The sequence below is a fragment of the Theobroma cacao genome, chromosome 10 (assembly GCF_000208745.1).
Source record: "Theobroma cacao cultivar B97-61/B2 chromosome 10, Criollo_cocoa_genome_V2, whole genome shotgun sequence".
Classification (NCBI taxonomy): Eukaryota; Viridiplantae; Streptophyta; class Magnoliopsida; order Malvales; family Malvaceae; genus Theobroma; species Theobroma cacao.
The window spans coordinates 3252959-3278847 of NC_030859.1; the positions used below are offsets into that span (position 1 = coordinate 3252959).

Here is a 25889-nt window from a genome sequence, read left to right on the forward strand (position 1 = left end):
CTTTTATCTTCGCTTCTGATGCTCAATTTGCTTTAAGAAATTGTATGCTAGAGGTTCTACGTCAACACAACATGCAGCAATTAAGAGAAATAAAAAAAAAAAAAAAAAACTGAAAGCGACTATCGATCAGTAATTTAGTGACGTTATGTAGAGGTTTGTGCCTCCTTCTAGCCCCATGTTCTACAGCTTCAGATCTCAATTTCAACAAGTCTTAATGATTTCTATGTAATACAAACCAACTTCTAATAGAGTTTATGCAATTTAATTCATTAGAAAGAGGAATACAACATAGATGGAGACTTTTTTAATTTCCCTTTTGTTCGTAAATGTTGGAGCATGGCTGAAAGTCAATATCAAACCTGTTGAGATATCAACCACAGGTTTCATAAGATGCTACAACCGCTACAACAACCAGAAGACGGTGTTACTTTGGGTGAAGCTGGAGCTTGTGGATATCCATCCGGAGGATTTGATGCAGACAATGAACCAGGAGGATTCCCTGCTTTGGAAGAAACATTAGCTTGGACTGGGTGATAGCTCGGATCCGGGTATGCCACCACAGGCTCAGCTATATTTGGAACATCAGCTCCACTTGGAATTGGATACTCTTTTGTGGTCGGTGGATTATTTGGATGAACAGGAAGAACCGCAGCTGGTGGTCTTCCTGACTCTGGATAAGCATCCTTTGGAGGAGACTCTTGGGGAGAATGAACCTTGGCTGGTGGTTTTCCTGACTCTGGATAAGCATCCTTTGGAGGAGACTCTTGGGGAGAATGAACCTCAGTTGGAGGTTTTCCTGACTCTGGGTAAGCATCCTTTGGGGGAGACTCTTGGGGAGAATGGCTCATCTTCCCTGGAAAATCTCCTGTTTCACTCAATACCTTGTTGGTTTGGGCTTATCTAGGATATTTAGACTGTGGGACGGACCCGAAGGTTTTAGGACTGTTTCCACTTCAAGAAAAAGTTATTCGAAAGATACATGTATTTATTATTAAATCAAATATTAATTACTTTAAACCGTAATTCATTGTATATATAAAATCAATAAGATAAAACTACATACAGTTTGGTGTAAACCCAATTTTAAAAAAGGCCCTTTGAGAAACATTTAGTACAATACTCACCGAAGGTTGTCTAAAATCTAAAATTCCCTCTAACTATTATAATGCCCGAAAGAAAAGAATGCCATTGCTTCTGGCCTTGATGTTGTGGTAATTAAACAACCCCTTCACGAAGGAGGGAATAATTAAATCACTTAATCAGCTAAATCCATCAATATTTGTCTATATATGAATGAGACTTTGTCAGATTATAACAATGCCAGTTTCCCACCTTTTCTTATATCAAGATAACATTAAAATATTAGGATCAAAGCATCTTCAAATTAAAGCTCAATGCTAACTTTGCTTGTGGTTGCAAGATTCCTTAAGAGGGAATTATTCTCATATATAAGTATCATTAATTGATTTATTATATGAAAGGTAGATAGGGTGTGAAGATTTCACAACTATATAGTTCCAGTTCTACCTTGTGTCTATATGCAATTGGATATTATGATAAAATTTTATACCAAGATGTGGGAACTTTTTTAGTACTTAATCTTTTATCCCAAACTTTTTATTTCACTGTCTGGTTATTGCACAAACTCTAATTCCTATCCTAAAGCACCATTTTCCTTCTTTGGAAACCTAAAGAATCACACCAAGGAGAGTCTAAGCTCTAAATTATATAAAAATTCTTTTAGCATTATGCTTAAAAAATTCTGAATTATTCAAAAAAAATTTAATAAGTTATTATTTTTTATTATATTTAATAAATTTTTATATTTTTATTTTAAGTCAAATAAACTCTTATAATTAACAATTGATTGACCGTTTTTAGTCAAAATGTCATTTATCATTTTATTTCACATGATATGTCGATATGTCATGATAGATAATGATGAGATACAATAATATGACCAATTGATAATTCATCCTTCATGTCAATGTCACATGACATAAAAAATAAATAGTATTTTGATTAATGATAATTAATAAACTATTAATTATAAGAGTTTATTTGATCTAAATTAACTTGATTGAACCTAATAAATGAATAAGATAATATTTGAATTTTCATTAATAATTTAGAGACATTTAAAAATATTATACCAATTTAAAAAAAAACTATTATAAAGAAATACATATTATCCTATACATTGATAATAAAAAATTTTAAACTTCAGATCTGTGAAAATTCAAAAGATAGGTACATATCCGTTATATTAAAATTTATACATTAATGAATTAACATAATTACTAAATAAACATGCAAGATCCAATATAAATAATTTATAGAATTTAAAATTTTTACATGTAAAAGAATAATAATCCATGACTATTACTGTAATCACATCAAGAAAAACATCAAGAAAAACAATAATCACACATCACAAATAATCCCCAAACATTCAAAACTAATCCTCCATGGTTAAAATTCTGAATTAGCATGGGGAGATTATGTATGTATCTGATAGCCAAGCCACTTAGAATATTACTGTATTTCCTCCATCAAAAGAGTGTTCAGCTTTTCATTGAAGAGATAGAATAGATAAAGCAGTTTAGTTTAAGTAACAGTTCTGATGAATCAACACAGGTTTCATAAGATAATACAACAGCCACAACAACGGGGAGGAGGAGGAGGAGGAGAAGGTGGCAGAACGGTCCTTGGAAGAGTTGGTGGGTAAGCTTCATTCGATAGTGGAGATAAATCCTTTGCTGGAAGTGGTAGTTCTACCGGCGGAGAAGTAACCTTTGCTGGAGGAGGTGATACTTTTGGCCAGCTCTTTGGAAATCCCGTCTTAGGATCTGTTGAGGAAGAATTACATTCTTCTTGTTCCTCTTTCGCCCTATATTCCTCATAACTAACATTCCCCGAAGCTGGATTTTGCTGTGGCTCTCGATAAGAACTTTGACTGCTTGGCCCAGGGTGGCTATTCTTTGAAGGTAAAAGCAACTGTTTCTGGGGAGTGATGTAACAATCATCCTGTTTTGAAGAAACCCAATTAGCTGAAGGCTGTGAAGGAACCATAACAGCAGTCTGTTCTTGGGCAGTCTCCTCAGAAAAGTCACTTGGATGATGTTGGTCAGGACAATTCCCTGCTGAAAGTGGTGGCTGCTGCTGCTTTTGTTTCTGGTTACGACCCTGGTAAGAATCTTCCTCTTTGTAGCCTTCAGCTGTGTTTCCTGACAGTAAAATAGAATTCTTCAAGGGAGACCCTTCAGGAGAATCACTCATCTTTCCTGGAACTTCCCTGTTTTTCTCTCTGCTATTATTGGTTTGGTGATGATCTTAGTTTCTTCCAATAAAAAGAAAAGAAGATATCTGGTATGGTCTCAACTGGAGGGAAGATCAGTAAAGTAGATATAGGGAATAAAACCAACAATTTTTAAATGTATTGCACAAACTAACCAAAAAAGTTCAACAAGTTCCCTACTAAACTATTGTACCGCCTGAAGGATTGTATTTCTTTTTCTTTTTTGGGGGAAATTAGCTTTAAGTAAAGAAGAAAGTACACTAGATGATATAAAACCTAAACAATAGTAATAGGTTCAGCTGATAATATAAATTGACAAGCTTGTACTGTCTATACTTGCATGAGACTTAAGTTCCTGATCCAAAACCCAGTATTCTTTCCTGAAGCCAGTTGAACTGTTTTCTATAGTTTTGAGACTCCCGACAGAAAACTAAGAACTTAGTTATTCTTCTTGAAAACAGGGGCTAAGTAAGATAAAGAAAAAAACAGAGCACAGGCTGAAGAAAAAAGGAATTTCATTGATCAAAGGAAAAATCAACTGCAACGGTTACAAAATTCATATATATTCTCAGATCTTTTTCACACTCCCTAAGATGTAGCCTTGAAAACATAAATCGATGCAAAGGAATGAAAAGCCACAGAAAACAAGATGCCATTTTCTGTGCACTAACGGCTATAGCAACAAAAGAACAAGAAGGCCGTTGGCCTGTACAAAACAAAATCAAAACGACGCTCATATAAAGTGTTTAGAGGAAACAAAATAAGATGTTGAATAAACGACAGTCGACTAAGTCGTTTAAACAACTTTCACACTAAACATAAAACAACACAAACATTTGCAGTATTGCAAACTCTAAATACTTAAAGAACAACTATACGACACCGTTCAGCATTAGTTTGAATCCTTCTTCAACCTTCTAGCCTTCAGTTGCTTCCCGCTTCCATCGAAAGCTAGACTTCCAAATTTGAAGGTCACTCTTTTAACACTCCCCCATGACCTATAATCTGGTAGACACCTAAACAAGTCTTGAGAGTCTCGAATCTATCCTTGAATAAGCTCTTTGTCAATATGTCAGCTAATTGTTTTTTAGAATTACAGTGCTTGAGCTCAACCTCCTTTTCATTTACAGTTTCCCTAAGAGCATGATATTTCACCTTGATATGCTTGGTTCGCCCATGGTGAACTGGATTTTTAGCTATTGCAATGGTGGATAGATTATCAACAAAGAGTATAGTATTATTATCTTGCTTGAAACCAAGATCAACTAGTATTTTCCTTATCCACTTCAACTAATCTACAGCTATTGTAGTTGCAATGTACTCAACTTTTGCAGTAGACTGTGCAACAACACTTTGTTTCTTCGAGTTCCATGAGAAAACTACATTGTTGAAAGAAAAACAGAACTCAGCTGTGCTCTTAGAATCATCATGTGACCTTGCCCAATCACTGTCACTGTATCCAACTAAATCTCCACTGTCCTGCCTCACAAACCTCAAACCGAAATCAATAGTTCCTTTAACATACCGAAGGATTCTTTTGGCTGTTGTGAAATGCAAAGCAGTAAGGACTTACGTAAATCTAGACAGTAAACAAGTAACATACATCAAGTCAGGCCTTGTTGTTGTCGGATAAAGTAGAGAACCTATTAGACTTCTATAAGTAGAACCATCAACTGCTGTAAAACCATCCTCCTTACTGAGTTTGTCTCCAGAAGCTAGTGGAGTAGATACTACTTTACAAGCATATTGAACTTCTTTAGCAAATCCTTAGCATACTTTGTCTAATGTAACCATACTTCTTCACTAGTTTGCAGAACCTCCATACCTAAGAAATAAGTCATTAACCCCAAGTCAGTCAATTCAAACTCCTTCATCATCTGATTTTTAAACTCCAGCAATGAATCATCATCGGGTCTAGTGATTAACAAATCATCAACATATATAGCAACAATTAATACTACAATACTACCAGACATCTTCACATACAACGTAGACTCATTTATGCTTTTCAGAAAACCCTGACTAGTAAAGTAAGCATCTACCTTGTCATACCAGGCCCAAAGTGCCCACTTTAAACCATACAGTGCCTTCACTAGCTTACAAACCTTGTACTCTAACCCTAGTTCTTCATACCCTTCAAGTTGTTCCACAAAGATGTCTTCAGACAAATAACCATTTAGAAAAGCTGACTTTACATCTAAATGTTATATCTTCCATCTTTCTCTGGCAACCAATGCAGCAAGTATTCTAATAATGTCATGTTTGGCAACCGGTGCAAAGGTTTCTAGATAATCAACTCCATAAATTTGAGCATATCCCTTAACCACCAATCTAGCTTTGTTTTTGTTTATTGAGCCATCAAGATTTAGCTTAGTTCTAAATATCCATTTGACTCCTATTATGTTGTGATTTTCAGGTTTGTCTACAAGCAACTAAGTGTTGTTTTTCTTTATCATGGAGATTTCAGTGTCCATAACCTTTTTCCAATTCTCATCCACTACAACTTCAGAGTAAGTAGTAGGATCAGCAATAGCAAGATTACACCTACTATATATGTCTTCCAGTGTCCTTGTCCCTCTGACAGCTTTACTTTCATATTCAATGTCAGAATCATCACTCTCCAACAATGGTTGATGATCATGTGTAGCAAGACCACCAGTTACAGATTCAACAGTTTTTTCTCCCAGTTCCAACACTGACTCTCGTCAAAAATCACATCCCTGCTGATAACTACTTTGTTTGCTTCTAAATCATACAATATTTACCCCTTAGATTTGTCACTATACCCAATATGCACAACAGCAAAAGCCTTGGAATCAAATTTGGACCTCTTTACATCAGGAATTCGAGCATAACACACACAACCAAAGATTTTAAAATGAAAAATAGAGGACTTTTGTTCATACCAGATCTCGAAAAAAGTCTTAACTGCTAGTGCCTTTGTGATGCTTCTGTTTTGTATATAGTTGGCAGTGTTAACTACCTTAGCCTAGAACTTCATAAGTCAATTGCACTTAAATAACAAACACCTTGCCATATCTGCAATAATTTTATTCTTCCTTTCAGCCTGGCCATTCTGCTGTGGACTATAAGCTATTGTTAACCGATGGTGAATCCCAACCGTTGCCGGAAGCTTCTCAAAGTCATTTGAAGTGTATTCAGCTCCATTGTCTATCCTTAGTACCTTGATACTTGAGCCGGTAAAATTCTCAACATGTGCTTTGAACTCAAACAAAGCTGGCCCTAGGGTGAAGCCACCCAAGCAAGGGCTTTAGGCCTCCAATTTGGGGAGGCCCCAAATTTAGGAAAAATTTATAATTTTATAATAATTATAATATAATTAATTATATTAAAAATATATAAAATTAAAATATATATATAAATAAAAATAATTAATAAAATTATTTGTTTTCTCACCTTTCTAATTATGTGCCTAATAAATCTCAATTTTCTATCACTTTTTTATTTTTATAATGCTATTAATTCTCAACTATATTATTTTATTTCCAATCAACTAACAGTCATATGTATTTAATCTCCAACGGTTATTTTTTTTCACTTATTTCTCTTATTTTCAAGAAACTCATTTAATGACTTCCAACAGCTATTTTTTTCCTATATATAAAACCAAATTTTTTTTTCAATGTATAATATCGACTTTTGAATTCTTCTTTTCTTATTTGCTCTTTTTTTTTTAAAATTTAATTTTTCTTCAAAGAATATACAAGAAATCTGTTCTTTTATTATTTTCATAAAGTCAGAGTCGGCCCTTGGGTGAAACCACCCAAACAAGGGCTTTAGGCTCCCAATTTGGGGAGGCCCCAAATTTAGAAAAGATTTATAATTTTATAATAATTATAATATAATTAATTATATTAAAAATATATAAAAATTAAAAAATATATAAAAGTAAAAAATAATTGATAAAATTATTTGTTCTCTCACTTTTTTAATTATGTGCCTAATAAATCTCAATTTTTTATCATTTTCTTATTTCTAGAATGCTATTAATTCTCAACTATATTATCTTATTTCCAATCAACTAATGGTCATATGTATTTAATCTCCAACAGCTATTTTTTTTCTCACTTATTTCTCTTATTTTCAATAAACTCATTTAATGATTTCCAACAGCTATTTTTTTCCTATATATAAAACCAATTATTTTTTTTCAATGTATAATATCTACTTTTGAATTCTTCTTTTCTCATTTGCTCTTTCTTCCTTTAATTTCAATTTTTCTCCAAAGAATATACAAGAAATTTGTTCTTTTATTATTTTCATAAAGTCATTAGCCTCATTTGCAGTTTGCAATAAGCATTCAACAATTAGNTCATAAGCCTCGTTTGCGGTTTGCAATAAGCATTCAGCAATTAGGTACTATTGTTCTAAACTTGATTATAAAAGTTTAATTAAAAATTTTGCATCTCAAAAAGCTAGAAGAATAAAATTTTAATAATTTTTTTAAATTCAATTAGAAAAAAAAGCCTCATTTGAATATTTTGCTTTAGGTCTTTGAACTTATTAGGTCGCCTCTACATAAAGTCATGAGCCTCATTTGCGGTTTGCAATAAGTATTCAATAATTAGGTACTATTGTTCTAAACTTGATTATAAAAGTTTAATTAAAAATTTTGCATCTCAAAAGCTAGAAGAACTAAAAATTTTAATAATTTTTTTTAATTTCAATAGAAAAAAGCCTCATTTGAATATTTCGCTTTAGGCTTTTGAACTTATTAGGCCGCCTCTAAACTCAAAAAAATTCTCAAAGCCACTTATTTGTTCTTTAGAAAGTGAATCCAACAATAATGAGAAAAATCATCAATAAACAGGATATAGTACCTACTTCCACTAATTGAAGGATTTTTCATAGGGCCACTCAAATCAGTATGAACTAGCTCTAACTTATGTGTGGCTTTCCATCCGCTCTCCTTGGGAAAAAAGCTTCTTGGTTTGTTTTCCATTGACAAGGTTTACATAGCTTCTCCGACAATGTCAGGCAGACCTAACACAAGCTCCTTTGAAGCCATTGTTGACAATGAATTATAATTCACATGTCCAACACGTTTATGCCACATTTCTGATGAATCATACTCACTATAGAGAGCTAGTTGTTTGCTTTTCAACATATCCACAGCATAGCACTTGTTTCTTATGCTCACTATCAGTAACTCAACACCAATAAGATCAAATATTATGCACTACTTATTTTTGAATAGTAGAGCATAACCACTGTCATCTAATTGACCTACACTAAACAGATTTTGATTAGCTTCAAGCACATAATGCACTTCATGAATAAATTTCATACCAGCAACAGTTTTAACTCCTACAGTGCCTACCCCATGTATTCAATGTAAAGACCATTTCCAATTTTTACACGATCCCTATAACTCTCATCAAGCTTAGTAAAAAGATTGGCATTACCTGTCAAGTGGTTTGAGCAACCACTATCAATCAACCAAGTACATTTATCAGCAACATTTTCATTTGTTTTAGCCATAAACAATACCTCCTCAGATTCATTAACCTCTTCTGCCACTGTAGCCTTACCTTCAACTTCTTGTTTATTGGCTTTGCACACCTTCTCCACATGTCCAAGTTGATTACAGGCTCGACACTTCACATTAAGCCTGTACCAACAATACTTTGGAGTGTGATTGGGCTTCTTAGAATAAGTGCAAGGGGGATATTTATCTTGATTCTTTCATTGCTTTGCAGTACCAGATTTAGTGCCTTTGGTACTATTCTTCTTCGAGTTATCAACTTTGACCCTTAAGCCCTTAATTTTAGCAACTAAGGCATTTTCAACAGAGTCCTCATACTTGAGAGCCTTTCTTTACTCAAAAGCTAATAGAGTAGAGATTAACTCTTTCACAAAAATTTTAGTCAAATCCTTTGAACCTTCAAGTGAAGGCACTTTTAATTCAAACTTATCTGACATACTCACCAAAATCTTGTTAACTATCCTTTGATTAGTGACATCTTGTCCCAGCATCTTGAGCTAATTCACCAGTTTGAACATCGTATCTGTACACTCTTGAATGCTATCATCTTCCTTCATCTTCATCACCTCAAACTGTCTTGATAGATTTATAATCTGTATAACCTTTGTTCTGTCATTGCCTTGATATTCTTCACTAATACTGTCCCACACTTGCGTAGGATCCTCTAAATGCATAATCTTCTTAAAGATTGACTTTGACACAGAAGACTGAAAGCTAATTAAAGCCTTGTACCTCTTTGCAACTTCCTCCGAGTGCTGGTTAATCTGAGTAAGGGTTGGATTCGCATGCCTTTGAATAAGCATCTTACCAGATTCCACCACATCCCACAAGTCAAACGCCTGGAGATATGACCTCTAATCACTACCCAAAAGGCATAATTAATGCCAATGAACACAAGAGGTGTAGCTGCATCGAATCCAGCTGTAGCCATGTTAAAATCGGAGATGCTATGATCAAAAACAGCGTGTTACATGTCTCTTGAGATAAAACGCTTTGATACCATGAAAGAAAACTAAGAACTTAGTTATTCTTCCTGAAAATAGAGGCTAAGAAAGATAAAGAAGAAAACAGAGCACAGGCTGAAGAAAAAAGGAACTTCATTAATCAGAGGAAAAATCAACTGCAATAATTACAAAATTTATATATATACTCAAATCTTTTTCACACTCCCTAAGATGTAGCCTTGAAAACATAAACCGATGCAAAGGAATGAAAAGGCACAGAAAAACAAGATGCAGTTTTCTGTGCACTAATGGCTACAACAACAAAAGAACAAGAAGGCCATTGGCTTTATAAAAAACAAAATCAAAATGACGCTCATATAAAGCGTTTAGAAGAAACAAAATAAGATGTTGAATAAACGACAGTCTATTAAGTCGTTTAAACAACTTGCACGCTAAACATAAAACAACACAAACATTTACAGTATTGCAAACTGTAAATACTTAACGAACAACTATACGACACCGTTCAGCATTGGTTTGAATCCTTCTTCAACCTTCCAGCCTTCAGTTGCTTCCCGCTTCCATCTGAGGCTAGATTTCCATATTTGAAGGTAACTCTTTTAACAACTCTACTCTCTCAATCTCAAATTATAAATTACCAGAATTGCTACATTGTTTTGGTACATATAACAGAGTTTGGGATAGAGTAATATCAGAAATATGCAACCCCATGTGAAAATAAGCTACTACGCTTTCTTCAAGGTGTTTCTTGCTTGAGTTTTTATCATAAAGAAAGTCCTTTTCAAGCAGTGTTTTCAGTGGAAAGCAGGAGTGGAGCAGTGAGGATGCCAACTAAAATATGTACTTCTTTTTGAGTTAAATCTCTGCTTGGAAAAAGACTTGATCTGTTTTTCTCGATAAAAAGAAAAAGATTAGCACAATTGCATTATAAAATTTAAGGCATCGTTAACTTGGCTTGTGGTTTACAAGATTCCACCAATTCATTTATGCTTACGTCAATGGGTTTTACATCAGCTAGCTTAGCTGCACCAGAATCCATCACCATAGCAGCTCCATCGTTAGACTCAAAATACTATGTACGTAGCCTTTTTCCCCTCATTCATCAGCATCAAATCTGCTAAAATGGGATAAGGTTGCTAATGCAAAATCCCACTCCACAGACTCCAAAAGTTTATTCTTGGAAAGAGCATTTGGAAACGATATGCAAATCATTAAGTAAATTTAGAAACGATGTGGACCAATATTTGCAGGAAAATAAGGTACAATTTATTAACAACAAATTAGCTAAACTGCTTCTTCTTTTTTTTCCTATTAGGAAGAGCATTTGCCTTGGAAGTTGGAATTGTTTATGTTTTCTTATTTATTCTGGTTTTTTTTCGATTTTTGAAAAGGAAATAATTAACTAAAGTGATGAAATTCTTGGCTGTCACTTCATGAGTGCAAAGATGTGCTTCAATTTCCTTGCATATATTAGGGAACATAGCAATAATTTGTGACACACAGTTGAATGCTACTAATGACAAACGGGAAGGCAACTCTTTCCAACCTACTACTGATTATATGTACAAAACAAACTTCATTTGTTGAAAGATGAACTACTGTTTTATAAGATACTACAACAACAAGTGCGTGGGGGAGGAGGAGGAGGAGGAGGAGGAGGAGGGGGAGGAACATACAGCGGTAGCTGACTAAGGTAGCGTTCTGGTAAACAGCTCGGATCTGGAAAAGCTAACACAGGCGCATCGTTACCCGTTACTTTGCCATGAGCATCAATCTCTGCATAATTTTCGATGGGATATTCAATTTTTTGTGGTTGTAAAGGAGGATCTGCCTGAAATATAGGCGCCTGCTTCTTGGGAAAAATACCTTGTGCAGTACTTGGCACAGGTAAATTGGTTTTTGTAGGAGGCGGCAGAGCTGAAGGAAGGTCCTTGGGAAAAATACCTTGTGCAGTACTTGGCACAGGTAAATTGGTTTTTGTAGGAGGCGGCAGAGCTGAAGGAAGGTCCTGCTGAGAATAGACGTTGGAACTTTTTTTATCAGTGGGAGGATGTTTGTCCTTTGAAGGATGCTGCTCTTCTGAAAGAACCCCATTTGGAGGCTGCTTTGTCTGGGGCTGATTGCTCTGAAGATGATCTCTTGAAAGATGAATTCCCGAAGGAACCTCATTTGGAGGCTGTCTAGGCTGGTAACGGTGGGAAGTTTGATTGCTTGGATGATGATCATTTTTTCCAGGATTTTGTTTCGAAGGGGGCTGGTTGGAACTTTGATCACTCAGAAGATGATGATTATCTTTTGTAGAATATCCTTGGGAAGGAATCCCATTTGAAGGCTCCAGGACGTGGTCCGAAGTTTGAAAACTTGGTGGATGGTAATTGCCTTTTGGAGGATTTTCTGGCAAAGGAAGACCCCGAACTGAGGGCGGCTGTTGCTGGGGCTGCAGATTGGACCTTTGATGATCCGGAACCCCATTTAAAGGCTGCAGTTGCTTGGTTTTGTCAGAAGCTTGACTACTTGATGGCTGAAAATCAATTTTTGGAGGATCTTGCCGTGGAGGTAGAACCGGGACTGAAGGCTGGGACTGCTGAGAAAAGGAAGGATATCCCCGTGAAAACTGTTGCTTTTTCTGGGCAGGATAGGAATAACTCTGAGAACTTTCCCGAGGAAGATTGTCTCCTGGAGAACCATCCTTTGCTGTAGCGCCTTGAAGAGAACTGCTCATCTCTTTCCTCATCTCCCTGGAAGAAGTAGTTAATTTCCTGTTTCTCTTTGCACTTGATTGATTTGGTTTGGCCTGGTTTCCTGGATATATATATATATATATATTGAAAATCGACCACAAAAAGAAAGCAAAGTTTTGCTGGCATGGTTTCTCGTGTTGGGTAAGTGGGGGGACTAATGGGTTTAAATATATCTCCAGCTTGACATAAACGCAGCTTCAACTTTTGAAATGCTTGAACATGGAATACACTCATTGCTTCAAGGAAAGCAGGAACAAAACCCCAGAGACTGTAAAATCAAAAGAATATTAAGTACATCTGATTAAAGACAAGGACAAGTTTTAATTAATTGTTAACATATAAATATTATTTACAGTGTCATTTTCCATGTGTAGTGAAACAGTGAGCAAGGCCAGTCAAATATCAAAAGTCTAATCTCCTTTTTCCTGGGAAATTGAGAGGTAAAATTAAAATATCTGATGAAGGGCATCTTTTTACATTAAAGCTATATGCTCTCTCAGCTTATGGTTATCAAGATTCCCTCTGCCAATTGTTCTTGTAAAAGCTTTGCTTCAATGGACTCCAATTCGAATACAACAGTCTTAACTCCCATTTCAAACTCCAATTTGCCCTCAAACCGTCCTGGAAAATGAATGTTAGTTTTCTTCCAAACTGTTTATTATTGAATATGAATATTCTGGGGTATAAATACACGTATTCATTAATCAAATCTAAAGATAACAAAATGCAACTTAATTCGAAATCTTGTTTTTAAAATAGTTGAATTCATATCCGATCAAACCCAAATTGATCAAAGAATCAAATACTTAAAATCTGAAAAAACTTAAATTTGAATCTAAAACCTATCCAACCCAAAACTGTAATAATAACTCAAACTTAATATTATTAATTCTATTTCTCCCAAACCCCATCTCACTAGCAAATAATCTCAGCTGTCGTTTTAAGGACCAGAATAAAGAGGTTAAGACATAAAAGTGAAATGCGTTCAGCTGACAAATCATTATCGTTGGAGAAACACGATCACTTTCAAGGCTGTTATGCATAATAAGAAACTGTGTTGGAGAATCTCTCTTCTGCCCAGTCTCTTTCACTCTTTAAACTTAAGCTACAATCCTTTCAACAAGAGCCAATGCTTCCACAGCAAATTGCATAGTTCCCAGAGATTTCCTCTGTGCATGTACACCATTGATGCAGCAGCCAGATGGACTTCTGCCCGGGGAGTACCACTTGGTCACATTTGCCTCTATATTCCCCACCCTAACAAGCTTTAATTGTGCACTTTATATATATATATATATATATATTCCTTTGTCATTGTAAATATATTTGATTGAGACTATTCAATCATTCCATACACATTAACATTTGATTTATTGATTAATACATAATCTTTCTACTTAAAAAGTAAAGTTCTAATCTCCCTTCCCCAACTAAAAAAAATCATTTCATGATGACAGGCAGTAAGGGTTCATTTATCCTCAATTAAATTTGTGTACCAATGCCTGCAAAAAGGATGAAAAACACAAGAAAATTCATCGAAAAAAGTTATTTTCAGTTTTTATTCCCTTTCTTCAGAACTAAACTAATTGCCATATTTTGGTTTCTAAGAGAACTAATAGCGCAATTGGAACTCAAAATTCTAAAGCATTCATATATCAAATATACTGACTAATTTTCCTTATTTCTTCTTCCTGAAGTACATCTATGTTAAGTCTTCACCAAGAAACAATGAAGCGATGTTTCAAAGAGAAACAGAAACAAATAAGGAACAAAAACTACAATGCTAGCTCAAGTGCTGCCCTCTGCCATCTCCTAACAAGCATTTCTGAGAGAATTTGAATTCTTTTGAATTAGTATATCATGGTATACAAATGTGATCTACTCTCTCTTAAGGTTACAAGCAACACCCTCAGCCCTCCGGCTGAACTTTGTCAGACTTGCTAGCCATTCTTCAAAATATTCCCACTCTTTTTACTGTCGTACATCAGACTGAGGATGGCAAAAATTTCCAATTAACTTTGCTTTCAAATACAATTAAGTCCGAATAACTTGGCTATGACGATGTCCGCGTCAGAAAATCATTAACAGCTAGACTAGCATCTCCATGGGCCACGGCATCTTCAGGTTCTGGCATGTAGAGACTTGAGGATGAAGCCTGCACATTATGAACATTCCATTCAGTCAGCAAGTAAAGCCAAACCTTTCTTCTGTATCTTGAGAAGGAGATAGGGCACGGGGGGAACAATCAGAAAAGTAAGAAAAGGGCAGGGGTTGGGAAAGGCAAACTCCCCATACGTTAAACAAATAGTATTTATTGATGGACCAAAAAGGGACAGAAGGATGAAATCCCAAAAGGTTCAACTGAAGTTAACTTGGACTGCACACATGAACAAATCTGCTCATGGCATGATGGAAAAAAATTTACAGGGATATCGATCCATCAAATTTTCTTTAAAACTCAGCATCTCGGGGAGGATACGATGGTTGCACCAAGACGGAACTTCGACAAGTTCACTTGGACTGCTCTCATGAAGAAATATGCTCATGACGTAAAGGGAAAAGGTTTTACAGAATTAACAACCTGAGGATCCAATGAGTGTACCAAGGTGGAATATTGCTTATTATCCAACAGTAATAAGATCAGATATGTTAATTATCAAGATGAGATTAAGAATACCTTAGCATCAAGCTGCATCTCTCCATTACTATCTGCAACAAGGCATGCACCATGTGCCTTCAACCAGTCAACACACTCCTCCAATCCATCTGAGTCTTTCTCATCACTTCCTTCATTTGTAGGCATACCGCTGCCAAAGCCCAGAACCTGAGCAATGTATGAAACAGGTACCTGAGGACGATAAGAACGAGACATACAGCCCACAGCCTTATATCGCATTTTCTCAACATAAAGATCTGCACAAAAGAACCAAAAAGACCAAAGAGCAAATAAAAGAAAAACCTTAGCACTCTTTTGATAGATGTAATTGGTAATAAGAATTGAGATCACCCTGTAGTATACACTTACCCATAAGGCAGGTGTTCAAGTTAGGTGCCATTTTGTATAATCTGAAGAACATAACATAATTTCCTGAAGTCACAGCTGCACGAACTGCAAGTGCATGTTGAACAGCTTTATCCTTCTTTGCTTCATCAGATAATCTTGAAACCAAACATGAGAGGGTATTTTTATGTCAATATTCATAGCATGATGTATAATTGACATAATTCAAGAAATCAAGGAAAAAAATCTAGCTTATAGATTGAAAATAGCAACACAACTAACCTTGACATTGATGATAATAGATCTCTGTTGTTATTCGAGTGCATGATAACACAAAGTAAATGGTAAGCAGAAAACTCCATATGGCACCCCTCAATTCCTTCACCATAAAGGATTTTCAGCTGTGATTGGCACTGGACTCCGTGGGAGGAAAAAGAAAAAAAAAAAAAGCGAACAAGATTAAAAATGTGAAATAGGAAAACTTAATCTCTTAATCTATCCCACTTTGTGTCGCAACATCTTTCGAGTGGTGAATTCTAAGCACCACTGGACATCGCATGGAACAGATCCAAAATAGACATCCAAAAAAAAGTGGGGAAAGAAAGAAAATATACAAATCCTTTTGGCACTCGCTTAGTTTACTACTTTCTGACAAAATAAACTTATGATGAACTTTTTACTCTGACCTTTGCAACAGAAACACAATTACAATGTTAAGCAAAACGTTCAAATAAAACCAACAACCGCTGAGAGTTAATTACCAATTGTGTTTTGATTAACATTTGTAGATCTACAGCTGAACATAAATTCTTGAGAGAAATAAAACTGTGCAAATACCAGTCTATCAAACTCTGTCACTCAGAATGCAACACTAGTTACAAAGCACTGAAATTCCATTAATTGTTTCTTTTACACCCTTTTCCTATTTCTAGGGAGGGAATCCTTTATGTTGGTGGTAGTCCAATATATTTCTCACCATATATAAATAACAGGCACCTTTGCCCTTATTTACTTTAGTAGACATCTTCACAAATTTCCACAACTTTATCAAGCTAACAACACCGAGACACTAAAAAATATGATCAACTATAGCAATTTTGGCTAGTATTAAACATTACTTAACTGACGACTAACAATGTTGCCAAAAGAAATAGAACTGAAATAAAACTAGCAAGACATGCTAATGTTTAATACAACAGTGATACACGCTAATCAGCAGTGTACATGAGTGTGTTTTATCTGCATTTTCTTAAAAGCACAATATGTCAATTTAGCTTGGCAAACAAGGCTAAGTGCCAGTTTGGTGGCAAACTATTGGCCAGATCTAATACATGACCAGCTGAAAGAAAAAGATAGCCATCATATGGGGAAAACAGAATCTAGTCTCATTAAGAAACCATGTGTGATACTTTACACATTTTAATAAAAGCAGGTAAACCAGCTATTCCAAACAAGAATTCATAACAAAATGTTATTAAATTACAAACCTGATTATACTCAGGCAGATCCCCAACTTCCAATGACAATCGAGCATGAGTTTCATAAACCTGTTTACAAGTGAAATAAAGCTTGAAAATCAGCATATTGTCCAGGAATTATTTATTATAGAAAAGAAAATCCTCATCACTATAAACATATCTTTTTCCCAGGGAGGCAGGGATATGCATCAGATATACCTTAACTGTTAGCTGGTTACGAATTCTTTGGACAGTTAAGTCCTGGCGAATAGACTTCAACTGATCACACTTATAAAGGTAGTTCTTTTGGGAATTTTGAACCATGAGCAGAGCTTTTTCCAGAACTTCTTCTGGTCTTACCTGTAAATCAAAGAAGACGGCCAATAATATGGGAGTGACATCATTTTTCTAAATATTTCAAAAGGCAGAATGCGCAGATTATGACAATGAAATGAAATATTGATAATTACAGTGGAGGGATCTGGTGCAGAAGTAAGACGCAAATAGCGTTTCTCGATTTCCTGGCATGTTCCTTTCACAGTTAGTGCATCCCAGTCAATGTCTTCAACAGCCCTGCTGCCACCATCTTCAAAGTTTTTGCTAAGCACCATGGCACTAGCCCTTCTAGCATATAGGTTTCCACTGCCAGCATTTTTGGCTTTAAAGTGATTAATTTGTGCTCGATTTCCTTGCACTTTTTCAAAACGCTTAGAACGATTTTCACGTCTCTTTCTTTCCTCCGGTGTATTAGCGAGTGCAATTGCACCAGAATAATATGCTGTTAAATTCTGTTCCTTATCACTATCACTTGATGCATCACCATTATCAGCAGCATTCCCATCAGCAAGACGCTGTCTCTTAACTGGCCTCTGGACAGTTTTACTTGCAGATTTCTGCTCCATCAGCGGAAATCTAATGCTATTCATAATATCAGTCTTGCCCTCAGAACTTGCACCTGCAGGCTGCAGAATAATTTATTCAACAAAAAAGCTGATTAGATTATTTGTGGCAGAAGTGCAACACCTTAAGAACCAATAATATCACTAAAACCCCATACTAAGAAAAGAATGTACCAACCCTAGCATAGTATTGCTATGAAAGAACAAAAGCAATGAAATTAGACACTACCTTTCTGTCCTTTTCATTAACGTGAACCCAGCTACTATACTTTGCTGCATAACTGTTGACAGGATCCAATTTGTCAAGTAATTTCTCCTCCGGTAAAGGCTCCCACCTGCTCTTGGATCGTTTAGTTGGACTCTTGTACTTTGGAATTGCAGAAACAGGGATTGGATTTTGTAAATTGCTGCTAGATGATAAAAAAGAAAGGAAGAGAGGGGTAAGGATGGAGGCAGAACAAATTATTACTAGAACCAAAATGAATGCCATGTATTTCCAGATACATGCAAGCCAGAAAATCAAGCATAGATAGGGAACTAGAATATATACTTCTTATCAACCATATCTGCATTAGGTATCGGAAAGAGAGGCTCGGCATCCCAGTCTCGTGTATGAAGTGTACCATCATTAGTTGCCTTGGTAATTATCTGAAAGGCAGTAGGAGGTGAAGGGAAAAGTCAATATGCATCCAGCAGAAAAATTTAAACCATACTGCAATGGAAAGCAGAACTATAGAAACAGAAAGATTAACTCAAATACTTCAAAATTTCCAGCAACTATAGCATATTTAACAAGCAGACACCAATTAATCTCAATAACTTTAAAGCTTAATCCTACTACATAACATTACTTTTCAACCCTCATAAAGAAACCTAATAGTATCAATGTAGAAACTTAGAAAGTTGTCAGATATCAGACATAAAGCTAAGTACATGAATTACTGATCTCAATCTTCCTTCCTAGAGGGCCCAATACCTTCTTTTAATTTCATATCAGAAGTAGTTAAAGAGAATGAGGGGTCAACAACACAAAATCAGCCTAGTAGCTGTTAGCCATCCAGGGCTCAGGTTAGCCCTCCCTCTGGCTATGAAGAAATGTAAACATACAATCTGTGCAGTGAATACAATTTAATTTTTCGGTTACACTGCTTGTCATTGCTGGCATATTAAGAAATCATTGATCCAAACTCTTAAAAGAGTACTTGATTACAATGGCATGAGAAAAAATTTAAATAAAAAGAAACAACTCAATTTGCACACAATTGTGAATAACCACTACCCAAGATTAAACCAAAAACTCACCTCCTTCATGACTGCCTGGCAAGCTGCCATTTGCTTTTCATCTTCACATTGACCCAATGCCCTTTCAACATAATTCTTTAATGATTTTGGGAACATACCAACCTGCAAGCAAACAAAGTGGCAATTAATTGTTGTAGCATAACCTGACACGTGTAAACCATAAAAGTCCTTTTTTTTTTTTTGGTGCTGGTGGTAGTGGGCAGGGGGAGGGAGGGCCTTAGAAGTAGACTATAAAGTTTAAATCAATGATTTTACAGCATTTCACACCAATTTCCAAGAGCAATTTGTGTCTAAATCATCATTATCCACCATGTTTATCCAAATATGCATTTTAATTCAGCACTGCATAATCCAGTAAGTTTAACATATCCGGTATTAGTAGTGAACATGGAAATGAAGATTGCAGCTCAAATGAATAACAGGACTTCCTCAAATAGAAGGTACGGGCAAATAACACATCAAATGTACCGAACACAGACAAATATGCATGCATATTCAATATTTTTTAAAACAACATAGGTTTTCAAACTTAATAATGTCTTGCAAACTACAAATTCCAATTACATGAGATAATTCTTTATTATGAAGCAACAATTTTGCACATCAAATGATAACATCCCATATTTATCTCCAGACACAGTGCAAAGCTAAACAACCCTAAGCATTATCCAGGCAAACACATTAACCATGACCAAACAAATCAGCACTCATGTAACAATTTCCTAGCCATCTATCACCATTTAATAGGCAAGTACAACGAAGAAAGTAAGACAACATCATTCACTTGCAGAATACTTGCATCCAACCTTTTTCCATGTACAGTGAACTACTTCCCTGCTGTCAAATCCTGTAACATTACAGCACTCAAGCACTTATAAAGAGCCCAACAAACAATTAATTTTTATAACAGACCATGCTGCTAATGGGTGATCCAATTGCAGAGCTTCAGGCAAACACAAAAATTCAGATTAGACAAGGTATATTTGTTTCAGGTACTAGTATGCAGATGTTCAACCTAGGGTCGCTGGAGGCAGCTTTCTTATTCGCCTCCTCATTTTTGAACAGAAAATCTTACAGGATAACCTATGGTGTTTATTCAGAAGAAACAAAAGTAGACAACTAAAACAGGAGGCTCACCTTGAGTACAGAATCAGCTGCATCATTAGGCAACACTTTCTCAATGGGTTTTGTCAGTGAAACACTGATATAAGCAGGTTTTGCTGTTGTATTATTGTTAGAGCCATCCTTGTCCATTTTTGGTAAACCCAATGGCAAATTAGAAGCAATCCTGGGGTTTGTTTGAATCTGCACTTTGCTTACCCTTCGTGTATCAACTGATTGAACAGTTTGCAAAGGCGGTTGGTAACTTTGAGATGACTGCTGAGCCACAGGATATTGTAAATTGAGACCTTGAGGGCAAGCAGTTTTCTGCTGTTCCTGAAAGTTATCATATGAAGGTTTTGAATCCAAAGCCTTCTGAAAATGTTGCTGTACAGGAGTAGGATGCTGATTTTGAAAACTTGAAGCCCCATGTTTCCAGTAACTATCATAACCACCAGTAACTGTTGCACCAGGCTGACCAAAACGAGCACAAAAAGATAAAAAAAAATTGAAATAAAAAGCACTAAAACTCAAATAACTGAAAAAGACATTAAGTTAAATGCAATAACCACAAAAGGAAACTACTTGGTTAAATACACAAACGAATCTGAAAAAAGATACTATTAACATAAACATTACAATCATAGCCATCAATCTTATGGCAATAAGAAGCACATAACCCCTACAATCTTCCTTGTCAATAATTCATGACGCATTATAATATGATAAGCACATAGATTTATCATTTTTCCCGGAAAGTGAAACATGAAATCTACCTTGCAATCTAGACATGCCAGATCATGTACTCCAGTCTTCCGTGGAGCATAAAAAGCATTCTTTCAGAGGCACCATATCATGAAAGATTCAATCAAAGCTTTAATAAAGAGCTACTATCATTAGGGAGCTTTCAATAAAATCGACTTATTATCACATCATACACACTAGGCTCACTTTGTTTACATTTTATATACAAATGCATTCCCCTCTAAGCAAAGCCTTAAAAAGGTTGTTAAGACTATCACGCATCACTCCATTTTGCTTAGAGAAAACAGAGGAGCTAAATGGTGGGGAAGTATGATACTACCATCCGGTAGGGTACCCAAGTGAAAAGAACAAGCAGTGATTTCTCTCCTCACAAGCCAACCCAATATAAGGTGCACCTTTTTAATGTGATTAGCAAGCAAATGGCAGTTGCATGCTTTTTCTTTCCTCACCCAATTCAAACAACCAAAAGGATTATAAGTTTTCTAGCAAATCGTTCTGTTTCCCTCCACAATTCTTCCCTTCCTAAATTCCACCCTTTTGACCAAACATAATGCAAAAGTTAAAACAAGCATTCCACCTCAAACAAATATTAGTTGTTACAACACTTGCATCCACATGCTCCCTATCTAACACAATGAACCTTCTCATTATTCTGGAAACAAAAAAATTACCTATATGAATAACTTGAACAAGATTCTTTAAATAAAACAGGTAGTGACATACTGGGAATATAGCCACAACTGTTATAGCAACACAAATCTTGAAATGACCATCAAAAGCCCTTGGCTGGCAGAAAAGAGATTTACTATCAAAACCTCTCATTGATCTTCCATTTAAAGAACTAAGGAATTTGAACTAATCATATATGTCATAAAAAGATCGCTTATTATATTGCCATACAATAGAAATCTAGGCCACTAAAACATCATCTAACAGAAAAACTCAAAAAAAAAAAATCTAGTAAGAGTTGGAGAAATCTGTTACAAAGATCCATCAAATCCCCTATTTCACTAATTCTTCAATAAAGAGATATAATGTCATTAGTACACTGTCTATATCTAAGAAAAAAGATTTAATGCCTTTGGACTTCTCAGATTTACAAGTAACAGCGGCCCTGAATTTACCACAGAAAGAGGAAATGTTGATCTAAGGGGCAGAGTTTGAAGCAAACTTAACACCATATGTCATGCATAGCATGCTCTAACTACTATCAGAAACAAAGAAAGTCTATATTCTGAATTCCAAAAATCCCTCATCTTACGAACAATGCAATCTTACCCATGAAAGGTCAACAAAACGCACCCCGACATTTTCACACAGCAGCCAAAATTCAATATCGAAATTTGAGAAGAATCAATGATATGAAATATAAATAACAGATCAGAAATCAAAGAAAGACAGATGAAACATAATGGGTTCATTGGATTGGAGATGCAGTCTAGGCAAGAAGAAATATCTCATTAAATCAGAAAATTGATCAATAATCACTCATATACACATTGTATTGCACCTACCATACAAAACCTCAATAGTCAATTCCAACTAAATAGAAACATAAAGCAAAATACATGCACAAGCACACTTCAAGAACTATCACCTTCAACCATAAAATTTTATCTAATGCTGCAAAAGGTCAAACATAACAAAAGAAAATAATGATGGAATGCATATTTTTAAGATTAGCAGATAGCACAAACAAGTCCTCATTATGTCTGCATTCAGCCAATCTTGCACTATGCATCCAACATAAACTCAAACCTGCAATGAAGGCGTTTGAGATGAGCTGGGCTCTGGCCTCCAAGATGGGGTAAAAGATGGGGGAGCTTGGCTGTTTGAAGTAGCGTATCCACCACTAACACCAGGAACCTGAGACACCTGAGTGGATTTACTAGCAATGGATAAATTTTCTGTTCCGGGGGCACAACTAACTTCCGTTGGATTGTAATAATCTGACCACTGCTTGTAATGCTGCTGATAATGCAATGAATTTGTAGCTGCATTACCAGAAGCATAAGCCCCAGTTGTATCTGGAGTGTAGCTCGAATATTGGTGAGTAGTATAATTTGAATAGTTGCCTTCATTCCACGTGGTTGTCTGATGACTGTAACCGCTACTCGGGTAACCTCCAGCTGTCTGATAATCACCAGGATTGTAGTAAGTGCTTGAATAACTTGCAGGCCCAGCATAAGACCCTGTATTCGGAAATGAGGAAAGAGGCTGATAAGGAGCACCTGTGTTTTGATATGCTCCTACTGGCTGAGAGTAAGAGGGGTTAGGTTGTTGCTGATAGCCATTATAGTAGCCTTGGTATCCTGTGCTTCCATATGAATAAGGATCAGTAGAATTTGAGTAGGAATTATGGCCACTATAGTCTGGTTGTGCATTTGTTGTTCCTAAGCTCGATGAAGTAGCAAGAGATGCTGCATTTGACCCATCCTGAACAGTTCTTGTGGATGGCTCTGTTTGCTGCACATGGTGGTAAGTGGAATTCGAAAAACTTCCATTTTCTACAGAGTGATTATCCACCCTGTACATATTCCACGATGCAGCTTCAGAACCAGCTGTTGAGGGAACATATGAAGATGTCTGCCCTTGACTTGCATTTACAGCATATCGACTCTGAGAAAAGAAACCAAAGTCAATGAATGACAAATGAATTGACCAAAATAACAGGATGCATGTTGATCAATCACTTGAAAGAAAATCAAATCTGATTAGTTATACAATATGCCATTACTTGGATGTTGTATTTACAAGAAAACTCAACCATCACTTCAAAACCTGTCCTTTTTCACCTTCTTCAAATAACCCATTGCAGTAAACTCAAACCCAATTCACAACAAGCACTCTTCACTTCAAAAATGCCTAAATCACGAAAACCTAACTAAACAACTTAGAAACTTCAAACCCAATTCATTTGAACAATGCCTTCAGTTTTTAATTTCAACACTTCACTTCCAAACTACCTAAAGTACTACAATTTAACTAAATAACTTAAAAACTTCCAACTCAATTCGTCACAAGCATTGCTTGAACCTTTGGCTTTCAATTTTGGCACTTTTTTAATCCAATTCTAAACTAATAAATTTCAAAGCAAGAAACATTCTTCACCAGAAAAATACCTAAAGCACTAAAATCTAACTACTCAACTCCGAATCTTCCAACTCGGTCATTCCTAGCATTGCCAAAACTTTTGATTTTCAATTTTGGCACTTTTTTAATCCAATTCATAACTAACCCGCTTCATAGCAAGCAACACTCTTCACCTCCAAAATGCCTAAAGAGCTAAAAACTAACTAAACAACTTAGGAGCTTCAAATCCAATTCGTTATATGCTATTACCTTAGGTTTTTAACTTCAAGGTTTCTTTAGTCCAACTCTAAACTAAACCCATCCCCGGAAAGCAATGCTCTTCACCAAAGTATTGCCTACAGCAGTAAAACCTAACTAAACATCATTGAAACTTCAAACCTAATTACAACTATTACCTTTAAACTGAGATCAGGGCACTTTCCTAATTCAATTCTAAAACTCAAACCCAATTCACAATAAGCAACACTCCTCACTTCCAAAATGCCTAAAGGGCTTAAAAGCTAACTAAACAACTTTGAAACTTCAAATCAAATTCATTTACCTTCGGTTTTAGACCCAATTCCAACACAACCCTTTATTCAAATCAACACTTTTAACCATTTTAACCATTGTTTCTCAAAGAAAATAAAAGAATAAAAAAGGGAATCACCTCAACAGAGTTCGGGTCCAGTGAAGCTAAAGTTTGTGTATTAGTAGCTTGATTCATCATTTCATCAGCATCCCTATATTTCACCAAAAAACAAAAGGAAACAACATATAATTAGCACCCAAGATAAAATAAAATAAAACCAATTCGATTTTATCAAATCAAACATTAAATTGCCCAAAAAAGTTGAAAATTTAGCATTGAAATAATTAAAAAAAACCCACCAAACCCTAATAAAATTAAAAGGAAACTGACCAACTTCTAACCTTCAAAAACTCCTCGAGATTGATGTTGAAAAGGGAAAAGCCCTTAACGTTATTTAGCAACAAAGAACCAAAATTTGAGATCAAAGGAGAAAACCCAGACAGCAAAATCAACCAAAAAAAAAAAGAAAAATTTATATGTGAAGTAATGGATTATAGGATTTTATCAAGAAAACAATAAAATAAAATAAAAATAGAGCAAGAGAATATAGAGAACAAAATTGAATATTTAAAAAAATAAAACGAAATCCCACGAGGGAAGGAAAGACAAGGGAGAAAGAGAATCGGAAGAAATTTACAGGAGAAAAATATGAAGAGAAAGACAATGGTGGGTGTTTATATAAGGTGGTCGTCGTTTACTCGCTTTAGGATCGTCGTTTTGCTTTGTTGTGGTTAAACTATTATTACTAGTGAAATTAGAAGTAATGAAATCCTTTTTAAGCTATACTATTAATATTAAAAGAAGAAAGTGTTCTTGAAAGAGAAGCAGAATTTATCTATGACTAGTTTTTTTAATAAGACATGACTTTAAATTATAATTTTATTTAAATTATTAAATAATGTTATTAACTAAATTAACGATTTTTCACTTGTAAAATCTAGTAATATAACTAACATAAAAAGTCGGTTATTTAGAAAGATTGTTTAAACCGTTACTTAATAAGTAATAAGGAAAGTTAATTAATATCTATTAACCTAACTGCAGATGATATTTGTAGAAAGTATTCTCGGATTTTAATTTTAATTGTTTATTAAGTGTTGTTGTTTATTTGTTTAAAATAATAATTTTGTGAATTTAAATATATATATATATATATAAATTACTATAAATTTTTTATTACTATTATTTTT

At 35.2% G+C, this 25889-nt stretch overlaps 3 protein-coding genes across 6 annotated transcripts; all 3 read right to left on the reverse strand.

Annotated features, from left to right (window-relative positions):
* LOC18586288 (early nodulin-75) lies at positions 384 to 848 on the reverse strand. Its single transcript, XM_018128788.1, has one exon. It carries the CDS (start codon positions 846 to 848, stop codon positions 384 to 386), a length of 465 nt encoding a protein of 154 aa, XP_017984277.1.
* Positions 11331 to 12694, reverse strand: LOC18586290 (extensin). 2 transcript variants are annotated; one of them, XM_018128724.1, is made up of 2 exons: positions 11714 to 12694; positions 11331 to 11635 (listed from the first exon to the last, which is right to left on the reverse strand). In XM_018128724.1, the coding sequence occupies exons 1-2, from the start codon at positions 12501 to 12503 to the stop codon at positions 11373 to 11375; spliced, it is 1053 nt and encodes a 350-aa protein (XP_017984213.1). In that variant the 5' UTR covers positions 12504 to 12694; the 3' UTR covers positions 11331 to 11372. The 2 variants fall into 2 exon arrangements, with proteins under 2 accessions (XP_017984213.1, XP_017984212.1); XM_018128723.1 differs by having other exon boundaries at positions 11331 to 11621; positions 11700 to 12694.
* LOC18586291 (SAC3 family protein A) lies at positions 14141 to 25341 on the reverse strand. Of its 3 annotated transcripts, none has more exons than XM_007009551.2 (14): positions 25041 to 25341; positions 24778 to 24850; positions 22794 to 23654; positions 20307 to 20744; positions 19170 to 19271; positions 18418 to 18515; positions 18097 to 18274; positions 17439 to 17930; positions 17188 to 17328; positions 16999 to 17058; positions 15794 to 15924; positions 15536 to 15669; positions 15188 to 15423; positions 14141 to 14665 (listed from the first exon to the last, which is right to left on the reverse strand). In XM_007009551.2, the coding sequence occupies exons 2-14, from the start codon at positions 24835 to 24837 to the stop codon at positions 14564 to 14566; spliced, it is 3033 nt and encodes a 1010-aa protein (XP_007009613.2). In that variant the 5' UTR covers positions 24838 to 24850; positions 25041 to 25341; the 3' UTR covers positions 14141 to 14563. The 3 variants fall into 3 exon arrangements, with proteins under 3 accessions (XP_007009613.2, XP_007009612.2, XP_017984863.1); XM_007009550.2 differs by having other exon boundaries at positions 18097 to 18277; XM_018129374.1 differs by having other exon boundaries at positions 18097 to 18277; positions 25030 to 25250.